Raw genomic sequence first — 22087 nt, 5'->3', positions numbered from 1 at the left:
CAGCAGACTTTACCCTAGAGCTTCTCTACCCAGCCCGGTTCAGCGCCTCAGTGCTCCAAACCCTCTGTCCCAGGGCTGGACACTGCGCTCTCACCGGCCGGGGAGCCATAAGGCTAGCTCTGGTTCGTCTGCTTCCACAACCGGCGGTGATAAAGGAGGCGAGGAGGGTCTATGCGTTGTGTCCATGGAAGATGTTTATTCGCATGGTGCAGCAGAGGCCAACGACCTCCCCGAGGCAGAGATGCCTCGAGGGTGAAGGCCTCACATGCTCAGCACATGTGGAGCATAAACACACGTGGAGCATAGACAGCAAGATGGCGGAGGGTAAGGGGTTTTATAGGGAAACAGAGAGGGGCAGGGACAGCACACAGGCCCAGTGACCTCTGGGTACAGGGGAGGTACAGGGGCGGAGTTAGGAGTACAGGAACCAATAGGGGAAACCCGAGGGGGTGGCCAGGGCCACGTGGGGTTAGGGTACAGGAACCAATAGGGAAAACTGGGGACGTGGCTAGGACCACATGGAGTAGGGAAGGCAGGACAATAGGTGACAAGTACACTCGTTAAGAAAGGGGTGTGGGGAACTTGCAGCCATTATCACAATACTTCGTGTCTATTTTAAAGCCAAGCTGCTCCTGCTGCCTGAATTATCTGTGGTTTCAGTGCTGTATTTGCAGTGTCTCATTTGACATTCAGCTCTACAGGCTTCCAGATCACACTCAGAAACACTGGTAGATTTTGTGGGCACACAAGCCATGAGTTTTAATAAAATGATTAAAAGTGACCATGTGGTAGGTTTGTGTGTGAATGGAGTCCACCTTAAAGCCTTTGGAGCTTCAGAGGAAAGGGCATGAGGTTGCTTGATGAAGTTAATACCAAAGGTTGAGTGGAGGTTGGTGATAGAGAGCTAAAAATGGGATTAGGTCTTGTCACCCTTAATGAGAGTCTAGAAGCCTTGAAATACTGCAAAAATTTTGCTTGATAAGACAGAGGAGCCAGAAGGATAGAAAGAAAAGGGTAATAAAATTCAACACCAGTGCTTACACTGAAACTGAGATCCCACTTACTTCTATGGTTATGAAGCTTCACCCTCCATGCACTGTCTTGTTGCATATACAAGACTCCTGAGTCAAGACGCCCTCAAGCTTCAAATCTTTAATCCCAGGAAATGATCCCTGTGGTTCTGCTCTTCAGCACCTTTCTCAAAGCATGCCCTACTAGAGCAGGACATGATATTTTAATAACAGTTTCACTCACACTGTAGAGAGTGTTGCTTTCTGTTCCTGGTTCCTAGATAGCCTGACCATTTTTTCAAGTAACAAGTATCTGTTCCTCTGTCACTGAAGCTCATGAGCAGCCGTTTGGCCATTTTGCTCCTTAAGTCTTTTGCACAATAACTGTTTTTCTATTTGCATTTTCCTTCTAGATGTTCCAGCTGAATGTTTATGTGGCTCTACCACAACACACTCTCTGTGTTTATATGAGGCTTACCAAGCACTCCTGTGCTCTGCCATTCACAAGAATACAGACGACCTATGAAAAAGCCAAGACAAAGCCATATTATCTTGACCAACAGATATAATCCTGTTTTCCTCTGATTTTAGGCTATAACCTCTTTGACAGAACCAGTTTTCTGTTTGATGAGGGCCAGCATAACCTAGTGGGAGACGCTTATCAGTGGTCCCTCTGCACATTCCCATCAGAGGCTGTTACAGCCTCCTGGCTGCCAGCTCCAGCTCGGCAGAAGCACTTGCTTTTGATTACAGAGATCTCCAGTGTCAGCCAAGGAGGTGGATATCAAACCTGAGCATGTTGGGTGCTGCCAGCAACACTTCATAAATAATAGTAATGGAGTGTAATTGCTCATTAAGCCAAATCACAGCCTGGAGCCCTCCATCTGGCCAAACTCCCTCCCACATCGCTGGGAGCTTTGCCAGCAGGTGTGCAATAGCATTGGGGTACCAAACAGTGGTACCACCGATGCGATACCGCAGCACCACTGCTGGGGGCTGATTCAGATCCCCTTGAAGCTCTTGTGTGTCTTTGGATTGATTTAGAAGACTTTAGCCAACCTCCCTTGCTTTACACTACTTAGCCAGTATGGCTACATCTGCGCAGCAGTTATCCCAGATGGAATATGGAGGAGGAGAATTCCTGACACTGAGCCGTGGGATTTTAATTTTAGAGAGGCGATGGAAACTCTTTCCTGTTGGGTCTCAAGTGGTGGTTTGTATGGGCGTGATTTGAGGCTTGAAAATGTCTCAGAAGCCTGCAACTGAGAAACCCCAACATGTAATTGATATTGAAAAGTGTTGTGTCCCTGGTGTAGGTGCTATAAAAGCCAAACAAGCTGGTGTGCTTGCCTATCAATCACCTATTGCTGTTTGACATAGGTGCAACCCTTTGCAAGTGAAAATAATTTACTGCCTCCCCCCATGAAAATTATTTACCATCCTCATTTTGGTTTGAACATTTATTGTTGTGGTTCAAAGCTGTGATGAATTGGCTAGCTATAAATTGTCTTTCCTCTCCCCTTCTCCTCCCACCTCTTCCTAATGTAACACTGGGATGAAGGTTAAGTCATAGGGTGTTATCTGAAGCAAGTGCTCCATTCTCAGTGCCCCATACATCCTCGCTAATGCTTATAGCTCCCCTGTGGCTTTGGGAAGTGTAATCGCTATTGCACTGAGGTAGAACAGGAGCTGGAGAGAGATAAATGGCCTAGTTATCAAAACTTCCTAGCCTCCCACAGCCCTCCTTGGGAATACAGCTATAAATGACATTCAAATGATGCTGATAGATGTTAGCTGAGCTGGCAGCAGAACATGTGCGGTCCCTGCGCTGCGCCAGGGCCAGACCCTTCTTGCTGATAATGTCAGGAGATCTCAGCCATCCTGACTCTGGCTGCTGACACTGGAGGCAGGTGCATGAGATACCACTCTGTCTGCTCTCATCTGCTTGCAGACAAATCCCTGGGGCTTGCAAAGGCTCCGAATCGGATGGTGACTGAAGAACATTAATGCTGGAGCTTGCAGAGCTGAAAGAATAAGCTTTTTTTTTCCTTTGGCACAAAATCTGTGCAATTAAGACCCTCAGAGGGTGAAATATGGGAGGAAAAACAGCCTTTCTTCCACCCAGCTCTGCAATAACAGAAGTGTCATTTTTGAGTGACCTGGGATAGTTTGGTCCAAAGTAGTATGGCCTGTGGTGGGTCCAAAAATCATCTCCAGCAGCTCCCTTTGCAGCTTTAGTCCTTCCTGGTGTGTGAAATAGGGGAAGGACTGCTCAGATCATAAATCCCTCAGGAATGGAACAGCAGCAGATACAGTAGGTGGCATATCTGCTTCTCTTTATGAGTCTGGAACGGCTCTTGGGTGTTCTGGCATCTCTTCAGGAGATACCAGGAAAACTCCCCCATCTGGAGGAGGAGAACCTCCCATGAAAACAACCAGCAATCTGTAAGGCTCTGTATTTATTTAATTGTTTTATTTTATTTTATTTCCTATTTTATTTTGTTTTATTCATTTAATCTTAAATTTACTTTACTATTTATTTAATTTTATTGCATTTTATTTTATTTTTAGACCCTTTCTACCCTCCCAAGGTGTAGCTATGCGAACGCTTAGCCCTGAAGGGAGGTTTTTACTCAAGAGCAGCGCTCACGGGGGATGGTTCTAGTGCGTTGTAGCAGAAATCCGAGGGCACCAAAGGTGTAGGGCACACAAAAGCTTGTCTCTTCCCGTCTTCCTTGCAGCCAAGAAACTGAAGGGAAAAGGGTCCAGGGCTGTTGATCACACCCCGTCAGCTTTTAGGTCCGAAGGCTGGACCGGGGCGCGGGTTCACATGGCAAAGCGGGGAGTTCTTGTGTCCCACGGGTCGGGGAAACCCTCGGCCCTGCTCTGGGCTCGGAGCGGCGCCGCTCCCTGCAGAAGCCACCCGGGAGGGGACAGAGGCGGCAAAAAGGCGCTCCCCGGCGGGGCTGGGGCTGCCCGGCCGCGCTGCCCCCAGCCCCGGTCCGCGGGCGGAGGCTCCGGCTCGGCTCGGCTCGGCTCGGCTCGGAGCGATCCGCAGCGGCGGCCAGCGCCTCCAGCCGCCCACCCGCCGCCTCTCCCGGCATCCTTCATCCCCATCCTCCGCTCCTTCCTGCTTCGGCGGTGGAAGCAGCCCCCCGCCGGGGGCCGGGGATGCCCTCCCCTCCTCTCCCTCCCTCCAGCCGCAACGGGGGAGGGGGGCTGTGATGCTGCAGGGGGATCCCCGGGAGTCGAGCGGGGTCTCCCCTTCCGCCGGCTGCCGGGATCTCCCCGCTCGGCGCCGGCGGCCCCAGCGGCGGCTGCCGGGGGTGCCAACCGGGGGATGGGGGGACAAGGGGGGGCAGTGCCGTGGCGGGGGGTCGGGGCCGGTGTCCCCCACACCGCGGATGACTCGACAGCCGGGGCTGGGGGAGCGGGGGGCGGGCGCCCGGCTATTTGCTGGCTGCATACAATGGGCCACTCCCTAACGTGAGGGCTGGGGGGAGGCAGAAGCTGGGAGGAGGAGGAAGAGGAGGCGGGGGGGGGGGAGGAAGGGGCTCGGGCATCGGGCTGGTAAATAAACTCCGCGATGATTCCCCTCCCTCCCGCCGGCCCAGGTGCGCGCCGTGCTCCTGCCCGCCCGCTGCCCGCCGGCGGGGGTGACCTGCCGGGGATGTGACCGCCTCCCCTGCCCACCGCTTTACCCCCTCCCTCCGTATATCTATATATATATGTGCATACACAGATGAATATATATATATAAATATATAGAGAAGTCGTTTTGGGGGGAGGGGCGGCGAGCTCGGATCATGGCCCTGGGGCTCCCGGGGCTGCCGCCGCCGATCTGCAGCTCGCCTCCGGGGCCCGCCGGCGACCATGGGGCTGAAGGCGCGGCGCGGCGCGGCGGGCGGTAGCGCTGCCGGCGGGGCGGCGGCGGCGGCGGGGCGGCGAGCGGCGGCGAGCGGCGACCCCGAGCAGGGCTCGCTGGCCCTGGGCACCGGCGGCGACCGCGACGGGACGCTGCTGCTGGAGGGCGGCGGGAAGGAGGAGGGCGGCAAGCGGAGCCCGCCGGGACTGGGGCTGCTGGCGAAGACCCCCCTGAGCCGCCCGGTGAAGCGGAACCACGCCAGGTACCGCCGCATCCAAACTTTGATCTACGACGCCCTGGAACGACCCCGCGGCTGGGCGCTGCTCTATCACGCCTTCGTGTGAGTACGCGGAGCGCGGAGCGGGGCGGTGCGGCTGCCCCGGGGGGCTGCGCCCGGGGACACCGTTTTGCTTTATCATTCTCGGCGTGAGGCGCTCCGGGGTTCGCTCCGGCGCCGGGTGTGTGCGGAGCGAGGGGCTGATACGGGGGATGCTGCTGAGGGGTTTTATTTCTCTCATGTCGTCAGGTTTTCCAAAAGGAGCAGCTGCTTTTAACTCTGTGTTTCTGTCTTGCCCGTACCTCCAAGTTGCCTTGGAGTGGCATTCCCGAGCCTCTGTGTCTGAGGCACTGGAATAGGGATGCCAGAAAGACCGAGCTCTGAGCGGTTTTAAGGCTCGAAGTGCTTTAGGGGAACGCGGCCAGTTCAGCTCAGCCTGGAGCGTGATGTTCAACTTGCTGTTATAAACCGCGAGCGAACCGATTCCTTCTGTAGTTGAAAGTGTCAAATGAAAACCATCGGGTTTCGGTCCGGTAAGCATCACTCCGCAGTGCATGAAACCCGAGCGTTGCAGCGCTGTCAACCAGAAAGTTACACTGTCCACACGTGAACTGGGAGGAAATAAACTCGTTTTAATCGCCCAGAGGTGACAAGTCAAGAGAATGACAACTGGTTTGCGTTCCTAAAAATTCTGTTGCCTTAAGTTTTCATAAGGAATATAGAAAAGAACATCCTGTGAACAGCACAGAATGGAGTTGGGAAAGTCCTATTAAAATAAAGGTGTGTTTTAGGGTTGTTTGTGTGTTTGAAAACCCAGGGGTTTATCAGTGATCACGGTGGTACTGTTTTTCTTTGGCGCTATAAGGTGTGCAGAGCTCTGTGTGACAGAGGATTTAAGCAGTGATTTCTGAAATTGGCTTATTTGCCAAAGACAAACAAAGCTCTCCAGGCTGCATGGGTTGTGAGCCTGGAGCTGGATCTCAGGAAGTCCTGATCACTGGCATACTCTTTGCACCTGAAAATAAACAAATTGAATGTAGGGCTAAGATTTTACCTTCAGGCACATTTTTATTGATGTTTGCAATGATTTAGCCCTGAGCAAGAATTAAAAGGCAACATTCACTACTGTAATGCTGCTTGTGTACCTCTCATACATTGTTGCTCCTCTCTTTTCAGTGTTTATTCATAAAGTGCATCCTGGGATGCGGGTCTTGTTTTCCAGTTTAATTTCTGTGAAAATGTGGACATTGGATACTGTGACACACTTTTCCAGTTCTTCCACCTCTCTTTGCGATAGGAAAACTCATGCTGGAAGGCAGGGAGTGAGAGCACATGAAGTGTGTTATGCTGGGAAGGCTCTTTGGTCTGGAGCTTGCTGTTCAGTTGTGTTCAGGATTGCATAATGCTGCTTCTGGCTGGAGAGAGTCACATCTGGACAGAGGGGCACCCCTTTCATCCTGCCTTGGCCAACCCACACACATCAGAGAGGCTTCAGCATACAGCAAAGCACTGTGAGCAGTTGGCACCCCTCTGTGGCAGCTGGGTCAAATCTGTGCCCAGGCTCATGTCTGGATAGAAGCAGTAGGACAGTGGATGTGTCTGGAGAGGCTCAGGTGACCTGAGAGGTTCACAATTATTTGCAGTGGTATAAGAATTTCCAAATTACAGCATTCATTTTAGATAGCTCTCTGGATGTGTGGTTGACCTTAAGATACTTATGCAATATGAATCACAGAATGGTAAAAAAATCATGATGTTCATAATGTTTGATCCTTCTTAGGAATGGACCTGACACTGTGTGGTCAACTTTTCTTTGATGACAACTCATTCCTGCAAAATTGAGATGTGAGTCTGACTCACAGAAGTCTGTAACAGTTTTGTGAAAACCATTAATGCCAAATTCAACATTAATGAAAATGAACAAAACACTTCTAGAAGTCCTTATCCTTAAAGGAAGTAAAATGCACCCATCTGTCAGCCCAGCACAGACACTCCACCCCTTCACAGGACACGCAGGGGATCTTGCTGTCCAAGTTGGCCCCACTGTGTTTCTGTTCAGTCTCAGCTCCCTGTGAACTCAGTTGAAGCTGTGGGGTCTTACCTCACTGTAGGATCCAACCCTACAAAAGGAATGTGCTGAGTGATGGAAGAGTGTGCTGAGATCTTGCTGACAGGCTTCAGAGCTTGTTCCTGCTGCTGGAGAAGAAGACCTGCTTGAGAGCAGGAGCTGTGGGGAAGCAGCTTGTAAGTTGATATCCAGTCTTTATTCTTGCCTTCAAATAAATTGTCTTTTAACCTGTTTTTCTTCTTTAAAAGAGTCTCTCTCATTTGGAGGTGCTGCTGTGACACGGTGTAGTTCCATCCCAGCACTCTCCCAGTGCTTCTTTTCACTCTAGAACAGTTAAGACTTTTCCTTGGGAAGGTGAGAAATTGCCAGTCTTCCCGTAAAATCTACAAATTTGATCCTGTTTTAATTTTCAAGGAAAGTCCCATTTATCTTATCTTAATGGCATGTTACACTTTGTCTCATCTTCTGGCTAGCTTTGCAGTAAGCGCCATGCACCCAAAATTAACCAGTAAGATGGTTGTTCTCATACACAAATAATCAGAGAAGAAACAGCTGAGGGCCAAAAGGGATCACAGCGTGGCTGGATGTGATGAATTCCTTATAGATCCAAGCATTCAGAGGTGTTTAATGAAGAGATGATGCAAAGCACTCCAGTGCTGTGTATATCCCAGGGTTTGGGAGGCAGGAAGCTGCTGATGGAAGAGGGCTGAAACTTTTCAAGACTCGCTGAGGGTGCTGTGTGAGGGGCAGGAAGGTGCTTTGACAAGGTCTTTGCAAAAGCTTTGGATGCCACAACTTTTGAAAGGGTGGTACAGATGGGATTTTGTTAAATCATACAGCAATGCACATATGGCTGCAAAGGGGTCATGATCCTGTGTGTTTCTCACTGCTGTAATGTGCACATAAATAAGGTTTGAGCTTGTAAAAGCTCCCTTCAGTTGGCGTTGGATGTGCTGAAATGATTCAGGCTATTGAAGTAACTCAAGGAGAATCCATAAATAGGATCAGGCCCTGCGAAGCCCTAGGGACAGAGATGGGAGAAAGGGAGTAATTCCTGATGGTGATTTTAGTGTTTGGCTTTCATTGGTAGTGATTAACAGAGTGGCATGAGATATTTTCCTTGTGATTCTTCTTTCTTCTTTGTTCTGCACAAGTGAGTTTGTCCAAGCCTAGCCTTGGGAATTTGGTCCCTAAAGAAGCTGACTCTGTTTCCTTTACCATCTGAAAACATTTACTCTCTGGCAGCTCTTCTAGACAGGAGATTTAGCTATCACCCATCACGTTGCTCTTTGCTGGGTCACCAGGGTTCATGGACAATATGGCAATATGTCAATGTCTTAGTGGTCGTACTTGGTAAGAAGAAGTTGCTTTTCCCTTGAAAAATTTCATTTCTGTAAAGTTGAACTCCTGCTGAACATTTTCAGAATAAAATAAAATAAAATAAAATAAAATAAAATGAAATAATCTGATTTAACCTTTGAGGTATTTCATTTGGAAATGTCTCTTGGGGGTTGCAGGTCGGCTACAATCTAACCCTGTTCTTTTCTGAGCTCGTGTCGCTGTAGGTATAGCTGATGTTCCCATGATGTTCTGTATTTCCCTTTGTGTTAGGCTGTGCAATATATTGTAGGAAACCCCTGCGGTTGTGCCTCGTGGGATGTGTGCTGTGGCCAGGGAGACAGACTCGAAACCTGTCCGCCTCCACAAACCATCCAAATGCTTTATTTATGCACAGAAGCATTAATGAATAGAATGAAAAATTGTAAGTGAGATTTTTATTTTTCCAGTGTATTTTTAGCTGTAAGCACAAAATATTTGGTGGATAAAGGACAGAGTCCAGAAAGGTAACATAATACAGATCATTTGGAATTGCAATTTGTGGAAAATTTTCAACCTAAGAGAGGCTGAAGGAGAGGTAACTAGGAGATATTCTCATTTTCATACCATCTTTTGAGACAACTGCAGCCTTTACTATCATGCAAAAATAAGACTAGGAAAAGGTTTGGGATTAGATATCTCTTTCTGGGGAAGTGTGCAATATCACCTGCACTCTGCTGGGGTAGATCACCAAGATGTACCTGCTGATAAGAGGGGGAAGCCGTGGGGAACATTAGAGAAACCTTCCCTATTTGCCATGCAATCTTCTTTCAGTGCTGCTTATTACCTGGAATAAAAAGAGGAGGCAGAGTCATGCGATCCATCAAATCAGCAGCATTTCTGGGAAGCACCAGCAAGCACCTCTTGCATGACTGATTGTAGGTGGGTTGTTTGCAGAAAAGACTGTCATGGGATTTGGGGAACAGGTTGAAGGTCTGGAGGCTTTCCATTATTTTCCTCTTCACCCTTTAGGAGATGCTCCAAAGATGTGCTCACCACCCATCCTCTGTGAGCCATCTGGGGTGAGATGGGAGAAGGTTTGGGATTAAAAGAAGGACAAATATGAATCCTTTCTTGGCTTGTTTGGCATGGACTTGCATCTAAGTGAGTCCCTAGAGCAGCAGAGCAAGCCTGGTCCATTAGCAAGTGCCCTTTGCTTATGCATGTGCCAATATGAGTTCTGTTTTAATTATTTATGCTAATTCATCATAATGCATGGATAAATATTCTGCAGTATACTTTGTAAAAAATAATGAAGTCTTAGTCATTGGAGACCTTACCACACACCTCTGCTCTTGCAGCTCCATCGAGGCTTGCGGAGCCTCCCTGGGATCGTGTGTGGTTTGGGGGGTTGTGACTGTAGGTTGGCTGCTGGGATCAGCTGATGTGACAGAAAAAAGCTGTGACTTGCTGGGGGGGAAGAAGGGGCAGCACAGCCTGGGCAAGCCACTGTCTGGGTAATGTGAGTGGCTGGTGATGCCCAGCCGTAGCTCTGGAGTCCCTTCAGCAGCTTGCATCTGCCCTGTGCTTGTTTAAGCTTCCAAACTGCCTCTGAAATGATGGTCCAGGCCCTTTGGTGGGAACAGCTGTGTTTTCACCTGCAGCTTCAAATCTCCGTGCTTGGGCATCAGTGCTGAGAGCAAGACCCACTCCACAGTGGGTACCCCCAGGTTGGGTTGTTTGCCCCACATTCCATGTTGCCATGACTACACTGCCAACTTGCCAAATTTTGGTGCTGCTCATGCCTGCTCAATGGCTCGTGGGAGCTGCAGACACACAGCTGCAATGGTGCACGGGGTGTGCCTCAGTGTCCCCCAAACCCCTGGGACTGCAGGTTCCTGAGAATCCCTGCAAGTTCAGTCCCCAGCTCAGATCAGCCTCATCTGGATCAGGATCCATGGTGAGCACTGGTGCCCGAGGGATGGCAGGACATGTGGATGGGCAGCACCACTGCCAGTGCTAGCAAACTCTCAGCAGTTTGCCTTTCAGTGCTGCCAGCTCAGCCGAGGAATAGCCCCTCAAAGAGAAGTCATAGTCCCTGGTGTAAGATCTGTTAAACTGAACATTCCCAAATTTAACCAGTTTGATGAGCAAAGCCCCTACAGCAGCCAGCAAATCATGTTTTTCTTTCTGTTTTGAGAGACTTGGTGTGAGGAGCAGCAGCATCTCAGTGCCAGCCCAGCAGTTCTGGAGACAGACAGTGGTAAAACTCAGGACCAGACCTATCTCAGTATCTTCAGCGTGGACTGTGGTCAAAGGTATCACTCTTTATAAAAGCCATCTCAGTCCCTTCACACTGCTCCTTGCAGCAAACAGTGGATCATGATGGGGTACAGCACAGTCTGGGCTCTTCTGGGACAGCTGCTGGGTGAAGAGGACACCTGAGTTTTACTTCTTATTTTAATCTGAGAGGGAGATTAGGAAAGTGGTACAAAAATGAACAGGGAGAGGCTTTCTACACCTGTTTTGCTCATTTTGCTGTAAGATGTAGGAACACTCAAAACAAATTTAATGCAAAAAAATAGTAACTAAGGACTGTGCATCTTAACAGCTGGATTAAAAAAATAATACATGCATATAACACCAACCTTAAATCACTGCTTGAGTGTGTGCAAGTGAACATGAAGGTGCCCCAGCTGTTCCTACTGCTCCCACAGATCACCACAGAAGCTACTCACCCAGCACATTTCTGTTCATTTTTTTGGTACTCCCTGTCTTAAAATACCACTTGATTGAATCATTTTTATTTCTAGCTTACCCAACACACAAACCTGTGCATGTATGTAGGACATAATTCTGTATCTCTTGACTGTCAAAAAGTCCTTTGTGGCATTGAGAAGCATGTGGAAGTCAGACAATAGCACACATTTTCAAGGACAACATCTGAACTTGAGGAATTTGATTTAATAGCTGGAAGAAACTTTCAGATCAAAGTTGATCAAGTGAGCGTTAAGATAATTTATATGCTGTTTAAACAATTAAGACTGGTGACCTTAGACATAGCCAGGTAGCTGGGTCCATGATCAGTCTTGCATGGTATAAATAAATCATAATGTTTGTTCTTGTATTTAATAATGTTACATTCCCTTCTTGTATTTAATAAAGCCATACTCTCTTGTGCATGGAACTTTACAGAAGGAATGGAGCCATGCATCTGCTATTGCTTCTGGCAGATACAGTATTAAATGGGATAACTTAAATATTAATAGCTTTACAAGGAATGTGGTCCACAAGAGCTGTTGAGTGTAAGCTGCCTGGTATCTTAGGATGGTAGCTGGGAAACTTAGCATTTTCTGTAGAGAGAGGGACACATGCCAGGATATTTAGGTCTTGGTAACCTACTTGGAAAAAGCCCCTTTGGGAGAACTTCCAGGTGGGAGCTCTGTAAATTGCCCTCCCCACTCTTAAGAGAGCAAATTGCATGAAAGTGTGTTTAGCTTGGAGCAAGTGAAAGGTCCCACTGATGTCAGGAGAAACCTACCCAAGGTGACACTGAGGTAATCCAAAGCAGAAAAGTGCTTTGGTGACTGGATTTGGTGGAAAGCAGCATGAGGTATCATCATCTTCTTCTGCAAAACCAACCCCTTGTTCTATCAGGCCTGGTGGGATCCTTCTAAGCTCAGGTTCTCCACAGGATCCATCACCCATCTTCATCCTTTCCATAGCTTAATAGCCACCTCTGGTTGTAGTCACAGGATACCACCTTGTCCTCCTTAGTGGTGCAAACCATGCTGGAGTGAAGGTTTAATATCTCTAACTCTGCTGAATTTCAGTCTGGAGAGACGCTGAGATCCTGACCTGAGAAGCATTCAGAGTCTCTTGAGATGGCATTTGCTCTCACTGCCCTCTCCCACGTGATTAATCTTGCCAAAGTCTTTCCCACTTTACTTTTCTCAGTTGCTAGTGCATGGTGGTGGAGCTGTACAGGTCTGTTGTATGGCATCTGCAGAGGAGGAATCCTCATCCTCTCTGGGTTGGTTGTTACCTTTTACTTCCTTTGCCTTTACACACTTTATTTCATTTTATGGATACTTGACTCTCGATTGTCTCTGTGTTTTCAGAGCTGTGGCTAAGTTGTATGAATGTCCTTTGCATTTCTTTGGCAACCTATGTTAGTTTGTGATTGTTGTGCTGACTCTCCAGTGGTGGGGTTTTTTTTCTTTTAATCTCAAGTGCTTTTTATGTGTTTACTTTCTTCTATCCTCACTAGTGTTTTGATCACCTTCTAGATTTGTACCTCACAATTTTGCTAACATTCAATTTAGTTCTTTTTCTAGATCATTAAGGAAACAGTAAGGCCAGAACTAACAAACACCATTCAGCATTTCACTAAATAGCAACTTCCCTGCTTCCTGGTTAATACAATATAATTTGTTAGGGCTTTATTTATAGCTCTGAATCCAGTTTTTAATGTCATGTAGTTTCTCCCAGTCATCAGAATTAATACTAAACAAAAGATTTTATCAGATATTGCACCTGTGGAAAACTGCAAGTATTTTCTCATTTCTTTTTGTTCAAACCTGAGTTTCAGGCCATGTTTATCTATTTAGTTCTGTGACATACATTTAATTGTTATCTTTCCATCTTGGATTTTTCATGCTTTTGACATGGTGTGTATCTCATACAACAAAATAATTAATTGTTCCTGGTGCCATCTACCACTAGAGTAGAGATAAAGCAATGCAGAAAGCTTAAATATTCCAATTCCATCGAGGTCCTAGCTCTTCTGTGTTTTATAGGAGCCGTTAGAGTTGGGTTATACCTACCTTTAGGTCCATGACAGAGATGTTAATCCTAAACCAGAAGACTCTTTACAGGATGTTCCTCACTGACTGTAAATTCAGAGTGTAAAATTTCCTCCTTTCAGTGGGGATGGAGGAGAAGCAAGTGCAGCTGTTGAGGGACTGATAGTGAAATCCCCAAAGCTGCCCACCAGTTCTCAGCAGTGCAGCATCAGCTCTGCTTATCTTTGCTCACCTCATGCCTCTCCATGCAGGCTCAGAGTGTTTATGAGGAGGGATTACACCCTGAGGAGGGAATGTCAAGAGCAGCTGATTGAAATTGCAGGGGAATTAGTTTAGGAAGGTAATTACACGAACTGGAATTTGCTCTTCTACCTTTGCTAACACTGCTGCTCCTGTGAGATGTGCTGGGAGAATTTCAATGCTCACAGCTGAGGCTCCCTGCTCACACCTCAGTGTCTGAGGTACATCTGGCACCAGATGCACGAGGCCATGGCCCAGGACCAGCCTTGCTCTGCAGCTCTGACAGCAGCTTTCCTCATGCCCAGAGTAGTCATTAACCATGTCTAGGCTAATTGCAAAGCCGTTCCCAAGCAGTGACACACACTGACACACAGCACTGCTGGGTGGTGGTTTTGTTCTGAGGTCACTGAGTGGCTGAGCACAGATCAAGTGCTGCCCCAGACCTGGGACCACTCCCAGTAGGAGCCTGAGGGAGGTCAGTGATGTGGACACTGGTCATGCCAGCTTGCCTCATGGACAGGTGAGCATCTTTGGCTTACTAGAATAGACATAATTCTTAAATGTGAGACCTTACCACTTTGAGGTTATACTCCTGGGTCTATGCAAAAAGACACTTTTTGGGATAGAATCTTAGAATAACTTGAGTTGGAAGAGGCCTTTAAAGGTCTAGTCCAACCCTGCTGCTGTGGGCAGGTACACCTTCAGTTTCAGCAAGTTGCTCAGAGCCCCCTCCAGCGTGGCCTTGAATTTTTCTGGTGCATCCACCACCTCTCTGGGCAACCTGTGCCGGTGTTTTATCACCCTCATGGTAAAAAAAAATTTCTTCCTTATATTTAATCTAAATTGACACACTTAGTTTAAAACCATTACCCCTGGGATAAGACCTTTCACTTAGACAAAGAACAAAGAAATTCTACCCCACTGAAATAATACAGGTTTCACCCTATGTCTGTGTTCAATTCCACATTTTACATTCTACATATTTTCTTCTTCCTGTTCATGGGACTTTGCCATGGCTTTTGCCTTTTCTGTTTCAACACTGCTTGTGCTGATCAAACTCCCATGGAGGTTTCAACACTTCACCCCCACATCTTGGCATATTAACAAAAAAATACATTTTTGTGATACAAATCCAGGAGGAAGAACCCACTGATCATTCATTACCAAACTTCTTGTGTAAAATGTGAAGAAGATACTCCTGGTTGTGTTGCTGCTGATGTTTGGCTATTTCTCTGAATTGTGTCTCACTCATTATTTAGATGTTGCTCCATTACCTTGTCAGGTCCTGGGTGCAGAGGTGGGATCTGGCAGAGGCAGGCTCATGACAGCTCCTGCTCTCAGAATATGGTGCTATCACACAGTACAGTGTGAAATACACTACTCTGTTCAGTGTTAAATTCCACAAACTGCATTTCCTTGCTCTTCCTCAGGGCTTGAGTGTCAGCCTTTCCACAGTGGGATCCATCCATCTAGCACATTATCTGAGGTAGCTGTCTGGAATTCTTTTATAGCTGCTGAAGAAAAACAGGAAATGGAACTTTCTGGAGAGCAATTAATCTCATTCTAAAGACAATTTTAAAATGGGTGAGATTAATCACCTCTTGCAGAGCCTGAAACTTTTTGCTGACTACAAAAGAGACCTCATGGAACTAACTCAAATATAAGTATTTGCACCGAAAAACACCTGAGGGATGGGAAACTTTCTGTCTGACCAGAGAGGCAAGGATCAAAGCCACATCAGGACACTGAATGTAAATATGTTCATGTACCTTCTGTGTGTGCAGTAAGTATTTAGCTTCTCTATATATAGTCAGTGGAGATTTAGTCAATACAATCAATAGATTTTAGGGTGGAATTCATCCAACTAGATGTGAGGGTCTGCTTTACAGGGACATAAACCATAGCTTCAGATCAACTCTCCATTGTGTATAGCATGAGCTGATCTCTGGTGAATGTCTGCAGTAAAAGCCACATTCAGACAGATGAGTTGTACCTCTAAAGGCAAGAGGAATATGATTCTTATTGTTACATAGGCTTTTATTGATATTAGGCTCAATTCTAATGCTTTTTCCTCAAGAGCTTTATATATGCTTAGTATACCAGGCCATGACAAGCCTACAGTCATCCCTGACATTATGCCAAAGAAAATAAAATTTCAGTAGCTTTAAGATCTTTCGGTAGTTGGGATTCTTGAGTTTAGCTTTCCACCTTCCTTTTGTTCTCTGTTTTGCCTTGGGCTCTATCTCCCTGAGCCCTGCCATAAATTTGCTTTTGATTTATGATCGTAATTGCAGTTGATCTTGAGGTCACATTCAAACCCAGACATAACTACCTGTCATACTGGGCTTCAGATCTAAGGCTGTGATTGACTGTTTTCCTTTTGTCTTCTTGTGGCCATTTGGGATTTACCCAGGCACAGGAGCTACTATGCTGGGAGTTTGCCAGCATCAGTCCTGCTTCTTCCTATTCCTGAATTTCTGTCCATTTGCATTGCTTCTTTTGACTCCATCACTCAAAATTACCTCCCAAAATCAATGAACAGACGGCACTGTTTTCTAGGTGTCTATTAGGGATCAGAAACACTTTGAGGGTGGCTTGAACATTGTCCCTTTTAAGACTGTGACAAGTGTAGATGGTCAATTTGAATGACCTGGTGTGAGTGAGGGTGATCATGAGGGTCATTCATGAGCCCAGACAGTTTTTTTAAGTGCTACAGTTTTCTGTATAAAATTGGAGACTTCACAGAGGTGTAAGCACCACTCAGTATTTTCAAGGGCATGCTCACTTTCATACACCAGCTGAAGCAGGAAACCAGCATAATTGAACCTAATGTTGAAAATCATCGGAAAACTGTATAAAATCTGGATGCATGCAAATGCCCTGACATAGAAAAGTCTATTTGGGTGGTGGTGTGTTCCTTTAACAGCTGCTAGTCTCTGTTTTGCTTGTTTTTGCAGAAGTACTGAGCCAGCAACCTCTTTTAGTCATGCCAGGGCAAATGTAGAGTAAATCTATTACAGTCAGAAGAACAATTGGATTTGGCTGCTGCATCACAAGCTTGTTCTGGACCCAATACAAAATCTTTTTATTTTTATGGATATTCTGCTAGTACCAGAGGGCAGGATTAAGGTCCTGTACCTCTGGTGAGGTACTTGCTGCCACAACACACTTGTCCTCCCAGTGGGGCAAGACAGCTTGAGGAGTGAGGTAAACAGGAGAGATGGAGATCCCCAGGCAAAATAACAAGCGAGTACCAACCTCTCCCAGAGCTGCCATTATTCACACCATGGGGGTCATGGTCTGTTTCCTTCATGTTGGGAGCTGGTTTATTCGGACATGGAGGCTTTCCTTCTCTTTGTGCTCCTCAAAGACAAGAGAGGATTTTTTTCTTCCCTCATAAATCCATTGAATTAGGCAACAAATCCAGTGCAGATAAGCTGGGCAAGTTGCAAGCGAAGGGCAACTGCACATTTCTTGGTGTAGGTCATGTCTGATATTGGTGCTGTAGGAGGGAGTTGGCAACTGCAACCATAAAACCATTGAGTTTGGAAGGCTTTAGAGGTCTCCAGTTCAGTCCACAGAGCAAGGTTAACTTCAATCAAGTTGCTTGGGGCTGTATCCATTTGAGTTTTGTGCCTCACCCAAGATTTCAACTCCAGTATAATGTGGGGAGCAATAAATTTGGTTGCTCTTCACAGAATATGTTGTTTAATGTGTTTTTCATAATGTGCAGACTTCTAGGCCCAGAGTAATGGAGAGTTTTCTTGCTCCCCACTCTACTCAATCCTGAGTGTGCATGGACAGAATGGAGGTGTAACATCTAGACAGAGATGCTGGGCAGGTCAGCCCACTGCAGAGGAAACAATTTGTATTTAGCTACACAGGAAGTTCTGTATCTCTAAGCTAACTCAAACTGGTGTTGTCTGTGTTTGGTGTTTGGAGTACTGACACTACGAAATGCTAGCTTTAATTTTCAGTAATTAGAAGAGTTCACTCAACATGGGAAACCTTTCCCAATGATTTTTATTTTAAACAGATCTTGTAATTTGCTATTTACAGCAATTTTTCATCATTCAGAAGTATAATTCAGTCTCAACTCTACAACTCTTTCTTACTCTCCCATCTCTTTCTCCCTGTCCCTTACTCAGTCCCATCTTCCCTCTTTCCCTTGGTGTCATACATCACCTCACTGCTGAAGAACAGCACCAGTCACTGGGTCATCCAACTCTGCTTTGTGTGTAATCCCTCAGCCTTTCCTACTTTATGTGACTGGGACAGCAGAGTTCAGTCTGACTTAAAATCCCTCGACCTAAGTGCTGATGGCAGGTTGATGGAGCTGACATGTCTCTTACTCATACATAGCTGTATTTACTTTTTTGGCCTTTTTATCCTTTTTTTTTAACTTACTGGATTTTGACATTGAGTTCACCTATGTCAGGATTAAAACTGCACCTCTAATTCCCTCAGAGTAGGAGCTCATCAAGAATTGCTTTGTCCAAATGGAGCAAGGTAGTTTAGGTGCAAGAATTATCTCTGAATCACCTTGTGTTCCGAGGACATTGGTGTTCTTTTTGGGTTGCACAGCTCCCTGATTCCAGGGAATATGGCATCCAGGGGTGAGGTACTTCCACTGGGCCACCTGTGACTTTGGGGAAGGCTTTTTGAGTCCCTACACAAACAAATCCTTGTAGGAGAAGCTCGTAGGGCTGTCGAGATTCAGGCCCACACACTTGTGAGTCACAGTTCCTGATCACTCTTTGCCCAGGGCTGGTGATGGTGTTAGGGAAAGAGTGATTTATCGATGACCTGTGGAGGTAACAGCTTCCTTGTGGTGACTCAGCTGTTCTCTCAAGAAAGAGGGAATAAGAAGTGGAGGTGGACACCCATTCCTCTTCCCAGAAAGGAGACAAATGAAACTTATATCTGTCCCTGGTCTCAGTGGTAGGAGGAAGTATTTGGGAGCACAGCATAATCCATGATCTGCGTGTTACTTCATGCAGAGTCTGAATCACATCTGCAGCTGTGGCTCCCAGAGTCAGGATAACAACATGTCCTGGTTTGCAGCTCCATTTGCTGCCAGTGCTGATAACCAAGAAATTACAGATGGGAGCTCATGGTGTGACAAGAAATGGACAGCAACTTTCTCCAGCAATCGAGCACATAGTCAGGGCTGAATTCCTGAGTCACCACATTCCCCAGCAAATGGGATGAGAAAGAACATTGCTCCCAGAGACCAAAGAAGGACATAATCACCTCCAAATCAACATTTTGTTGGACACCGTAGGGAAAATCTGCTGTTATAGAATAATATCTTATAGTTTTCTGGAAACAGAAACTCTAAAGAAAACATCATTAGGATGAGTGAAGAAAAGAGATTTTGAGCAGATGGAAATCTGTCTTCATTGGCAATGCTTGTTTTCACTTACTCTACCATGAGTTAATTTCCCAGCAACTTGAAGTAGATAATGTGTTTATTAGCATTAATCTGAGATCCCATCAGTATTTGTTCCAGGCTAGGAAGATGGAGTTTCTGTTTTACTAGAGGGCTTTTTAATTGCATAAATGGTGATATAGCACCATTGGAAGATGATGCAAGATAAATTCAGGCTATACATAAGGTTTAATAGGGGATCAGATATCTGCTGGAAGAATTAGTACAAGAAATTATCAATTTTCCACTTGTAATTTTTAAACCAAACTTGAAGAATTTTCTAGAAGACAGCTGTAGGCTGTAGCTTAGCTGCAAAATATGGGCTAAATCAATAATTTTGTATATTCTTGGCTGGTGATTAAACCTGAATTCAAGTTATAACCAGGAATATGTTGGGTTTGGAGGTTGTTGTTTTCTTGGTTTTTGTGGTTGTGGGTTATTTTTTGTTTGTTTAGGGTTTTTTTGTTTACTTGTTTAGTTGTTTTTTTTTTTATTTTAGCAAGAGATAAGCAAATGAGCAATTAAATAACTCAGGAAAAGGAGATTTACTTGCATCTTAACAGCATTTTTAGCATCATAATGTAACATTACAGAAGTAGTAGCAGTTACAGTAATTGTGCTGGGATGCTTAAGACTAAATGTAGATGTCTTCCCTGTAAATGTCTAAATGTGTCATTTCAATCTCCTCAGATGCTGATATAAACCACTGCTACAGGAGCACTGCTGATCTTGAGCTCATCCTGAAGTAAATGAGACAGTGATTTATCACACCCTGATTACCAGCGATTGAGCCAAATAAACAGATATCCCTTGACTGTCACAGGAGCTTCAATACATGGCTTAGATGTAGAAATCTACAGTATACAAACACTGAGGTGAATCTTATCCTAATCACATTGTTGAAGGCCTTATAGGGATAATAACTTTGTGAATTTCTCTGGACATGAGGACAGAACAGAACCATCCTTTCTGGCCTTGAGATGACTGTGCCAAATGCTAAAATCTCATAGTCTGAAGTCTGAAACAGCCTTCTCAAAGCATGTAAACACATGAACCAAGATCACTAAATCTCTGCAGTGCTGAAATCTGATTTGGTTTTGAACCTAAATCTTCTTGTGATACCTTTTAGGCTCACTTTGTGGTGACCTCTGCTGATATCCCTCAGGCTCAAAATGCATTTAGAAGGTAAATCTCATTAAACAGGTTTGCAGGACCAGGCTCAGAAATTGTTGCTGGTCCTTCTGGTCGATGTAGTCCCTACACTGATGGCCAAGTAATGATTGCAAGAATGTAGTGTTTTGTTTTGTTTTGTTTGGGTTTTTTTCCTTATTGGAAAGGGCTCCAAGTCAATGTTATCCTATTCAGAGCACAAATACCTAACTGTATCTCTTCAGTTATTTAAAAAAGCATTTGCAATATGGTCATTTCTTCAGCTGTCAGCTGTCTTGAAGAGTGGGATGTAATTTTTAGGTGTCCATGCAGTCTCTTTGCCACTGATCCTTTAAGGAGAACAGATGGACCTGTCTGATGTCTGCCTCATCCAGAGGGAGAAAAGAATGATTTTCAGCCCACTTGGTTAAAAAAAAAGAAAAAAAAAAAGGCAGAGGAAAAATAAGCAATAAAGCCCATGTTTTTTAGAATGAGGTAAGACAGCAATAGATCAGGGAAGAAGCCAGCAACTTTGAAAGCAGTTCCAGTGATGGTGACAAAACAGCAGCTGAGCTGCAGAAGGAGGCAAGGGAGATGATGGAAATAAACTTGGAAAAGGCAGAGGAAAGAGGAATAACCTCATTGTGAGACATAAAAGAGAGGAGGAGTGGAATTAAGATTACTCTTGTGGGTGAGCATGTTAGAAGCACTTAATGAAGGTGCTACTTGTGCAGAGAAAACGACTTAATTGCCCTCCTGGTGCTTTGGTGCCTCTTTCAAGCAAGTTGCCATTTTCTTGTAATTGCAAAGCATCTGCAGTGTGAAACCTGATGTTGCTGTTGGTCTGCAGGGACACCCTGTGTGCTCTGGGTGTGCTGAGAGCAAGCCCAAGAGCTGGTCAGTAGTGAGGACTCTTGGCCAGGTAGTGGTGGAAACCAACTATCTGTTGCTTGAACAATTCCTGCTCTGCAGAGAGCCAGGGACTGTGATTTCTGAAGTGCATCCATTGTCTTTTTACATGTCATGGTTGTCATCTTCTCCTGGCAGCACAGAGCTGTGAGTTACAAGCTGACACCCCAGGAGCAGGAGATTGAAGCTTTGTTTGTTGTTCCAATGCAGAGCAGAGCCCTGAGAGCTGAAATCCTAGTATAGTGTGCTTTGTGGCAATTCGGGGCTGTCCTGGAACACTGAGCCTCCCTCTCTCCCCTACATGCTCATGGGTCAGCTGCAAAAATTGTAGTCTAAAGAATTGAGACCAAAGAAGCAGCATCTTCCAGGCATGTTAAATGTGAGAGAAAAGAGGAAGAGCTTAGAATCAGAGTCATTAAGGTTGGAAAAGATGTTCAAGATCATTAAGTCCAGCCTTTGACTGAGTACAACTGTGCCCAATAAACCATATGATGAAGTGCCACATGTTTTTTGAACATTTTCAGGAATGGTGACTCCATCACTTCATTCTCAAACCTAAACTTCATTCTCAAACCTGAGGGTTCACAGGACTGGGAGAAGCACATAATGAGGTGATGATTTCAGCTGTTTTCTGTTCTCATAGCCTGACAGCACTTCCCTTCAATAAGTTTCAGTTTCTTTACTTCTGTATCTCATAAAATGGCCTAGCCTGCAACATGGTATCAAGGTGCAAGACCTTCAGTAATTCTCTGCTATTGGTTTTATATAATTTACAGGATGTTCCCTGCAGGTTGGTTGTTGGTGTGGGGAGTTTTTTTTGTGGTTTTTGTTTGGGGGTTTTTTGGTTTGTTTTTGGGTATTTTGGTTTTGTTTTCTTTGTTTGTTTTCAGCTATTTTTGTTTTGGCTTGGTTTTGGGGTTGCTGGTTTTGTTGGTTTTGGGGTTTTTATTGGTTTTATTTTGGTTTTATGTTTGGTTGGTTTTTTGTTTGTGAGGTTTTTTGGGGGTTTTTTGTTG

General features: G+C 45.6%; 1 protein-coding gene and 1 long non-coding RNA gene across 4 annotated transcripts in view; both read left to right on the top strand.

The window, feature by feature from the left end:
- The first annotated feature begins 4858 nt into the window (after window positions 1-4858).
- Window positions 4859-22087, top strand: part of KCNQ3 (potassium voltage-gated channel subfamily Q member 3) — a 191310-nt gene continuing 174081 nt past the window's right edge. For all 3 annotated transcript variants that reach the window (XM_085053604.1, XM_085053603.1, XM_085053602.1), the window contains exon 1: window positions 4859-5215. In XM_085053604.1, coding sequence (XP_084909730.1) covers window positions 4884-5215 — 332 coding nt within the window. In that variant the 5' untranslated portion in view covers window positions 4859-4883. The remainder of the gene's footprint in view (window positions 5216-22087) is intronic.
- LOC146442438 (uncharacterized) lies at window positions 8666-21087 on the top strand. Its single transcript, XR_014850266.1, has 3 exons — window positions 8666-10497; window positions 10740-10855; window positions 19704-21087. It is a non-coding gene; the product is annotated as an uncharacterized LOC146442438 (long non-coding RNA).

The sequence above is a fragment of the Lichenostomus cassidix genome, chromosome 2 (genome assembly GCF_008360975.1).
Source record: "Lichenostomus cassidix isolate B80296 chromosome 2, HeHo_3.0, whole genome shotgun sequence".
In the NCBI taxonomy this organism is placed as follows: domain Eukaryota; kingdom Metazoa; phylum Chordata; class Aves; order Passeriformes; family Meliphagidae; genus Lichenostomus; species Lichenostomus cassidix.
This window is presented reverse-complemented; position numbering and strand designations above follow the sequence as displayed.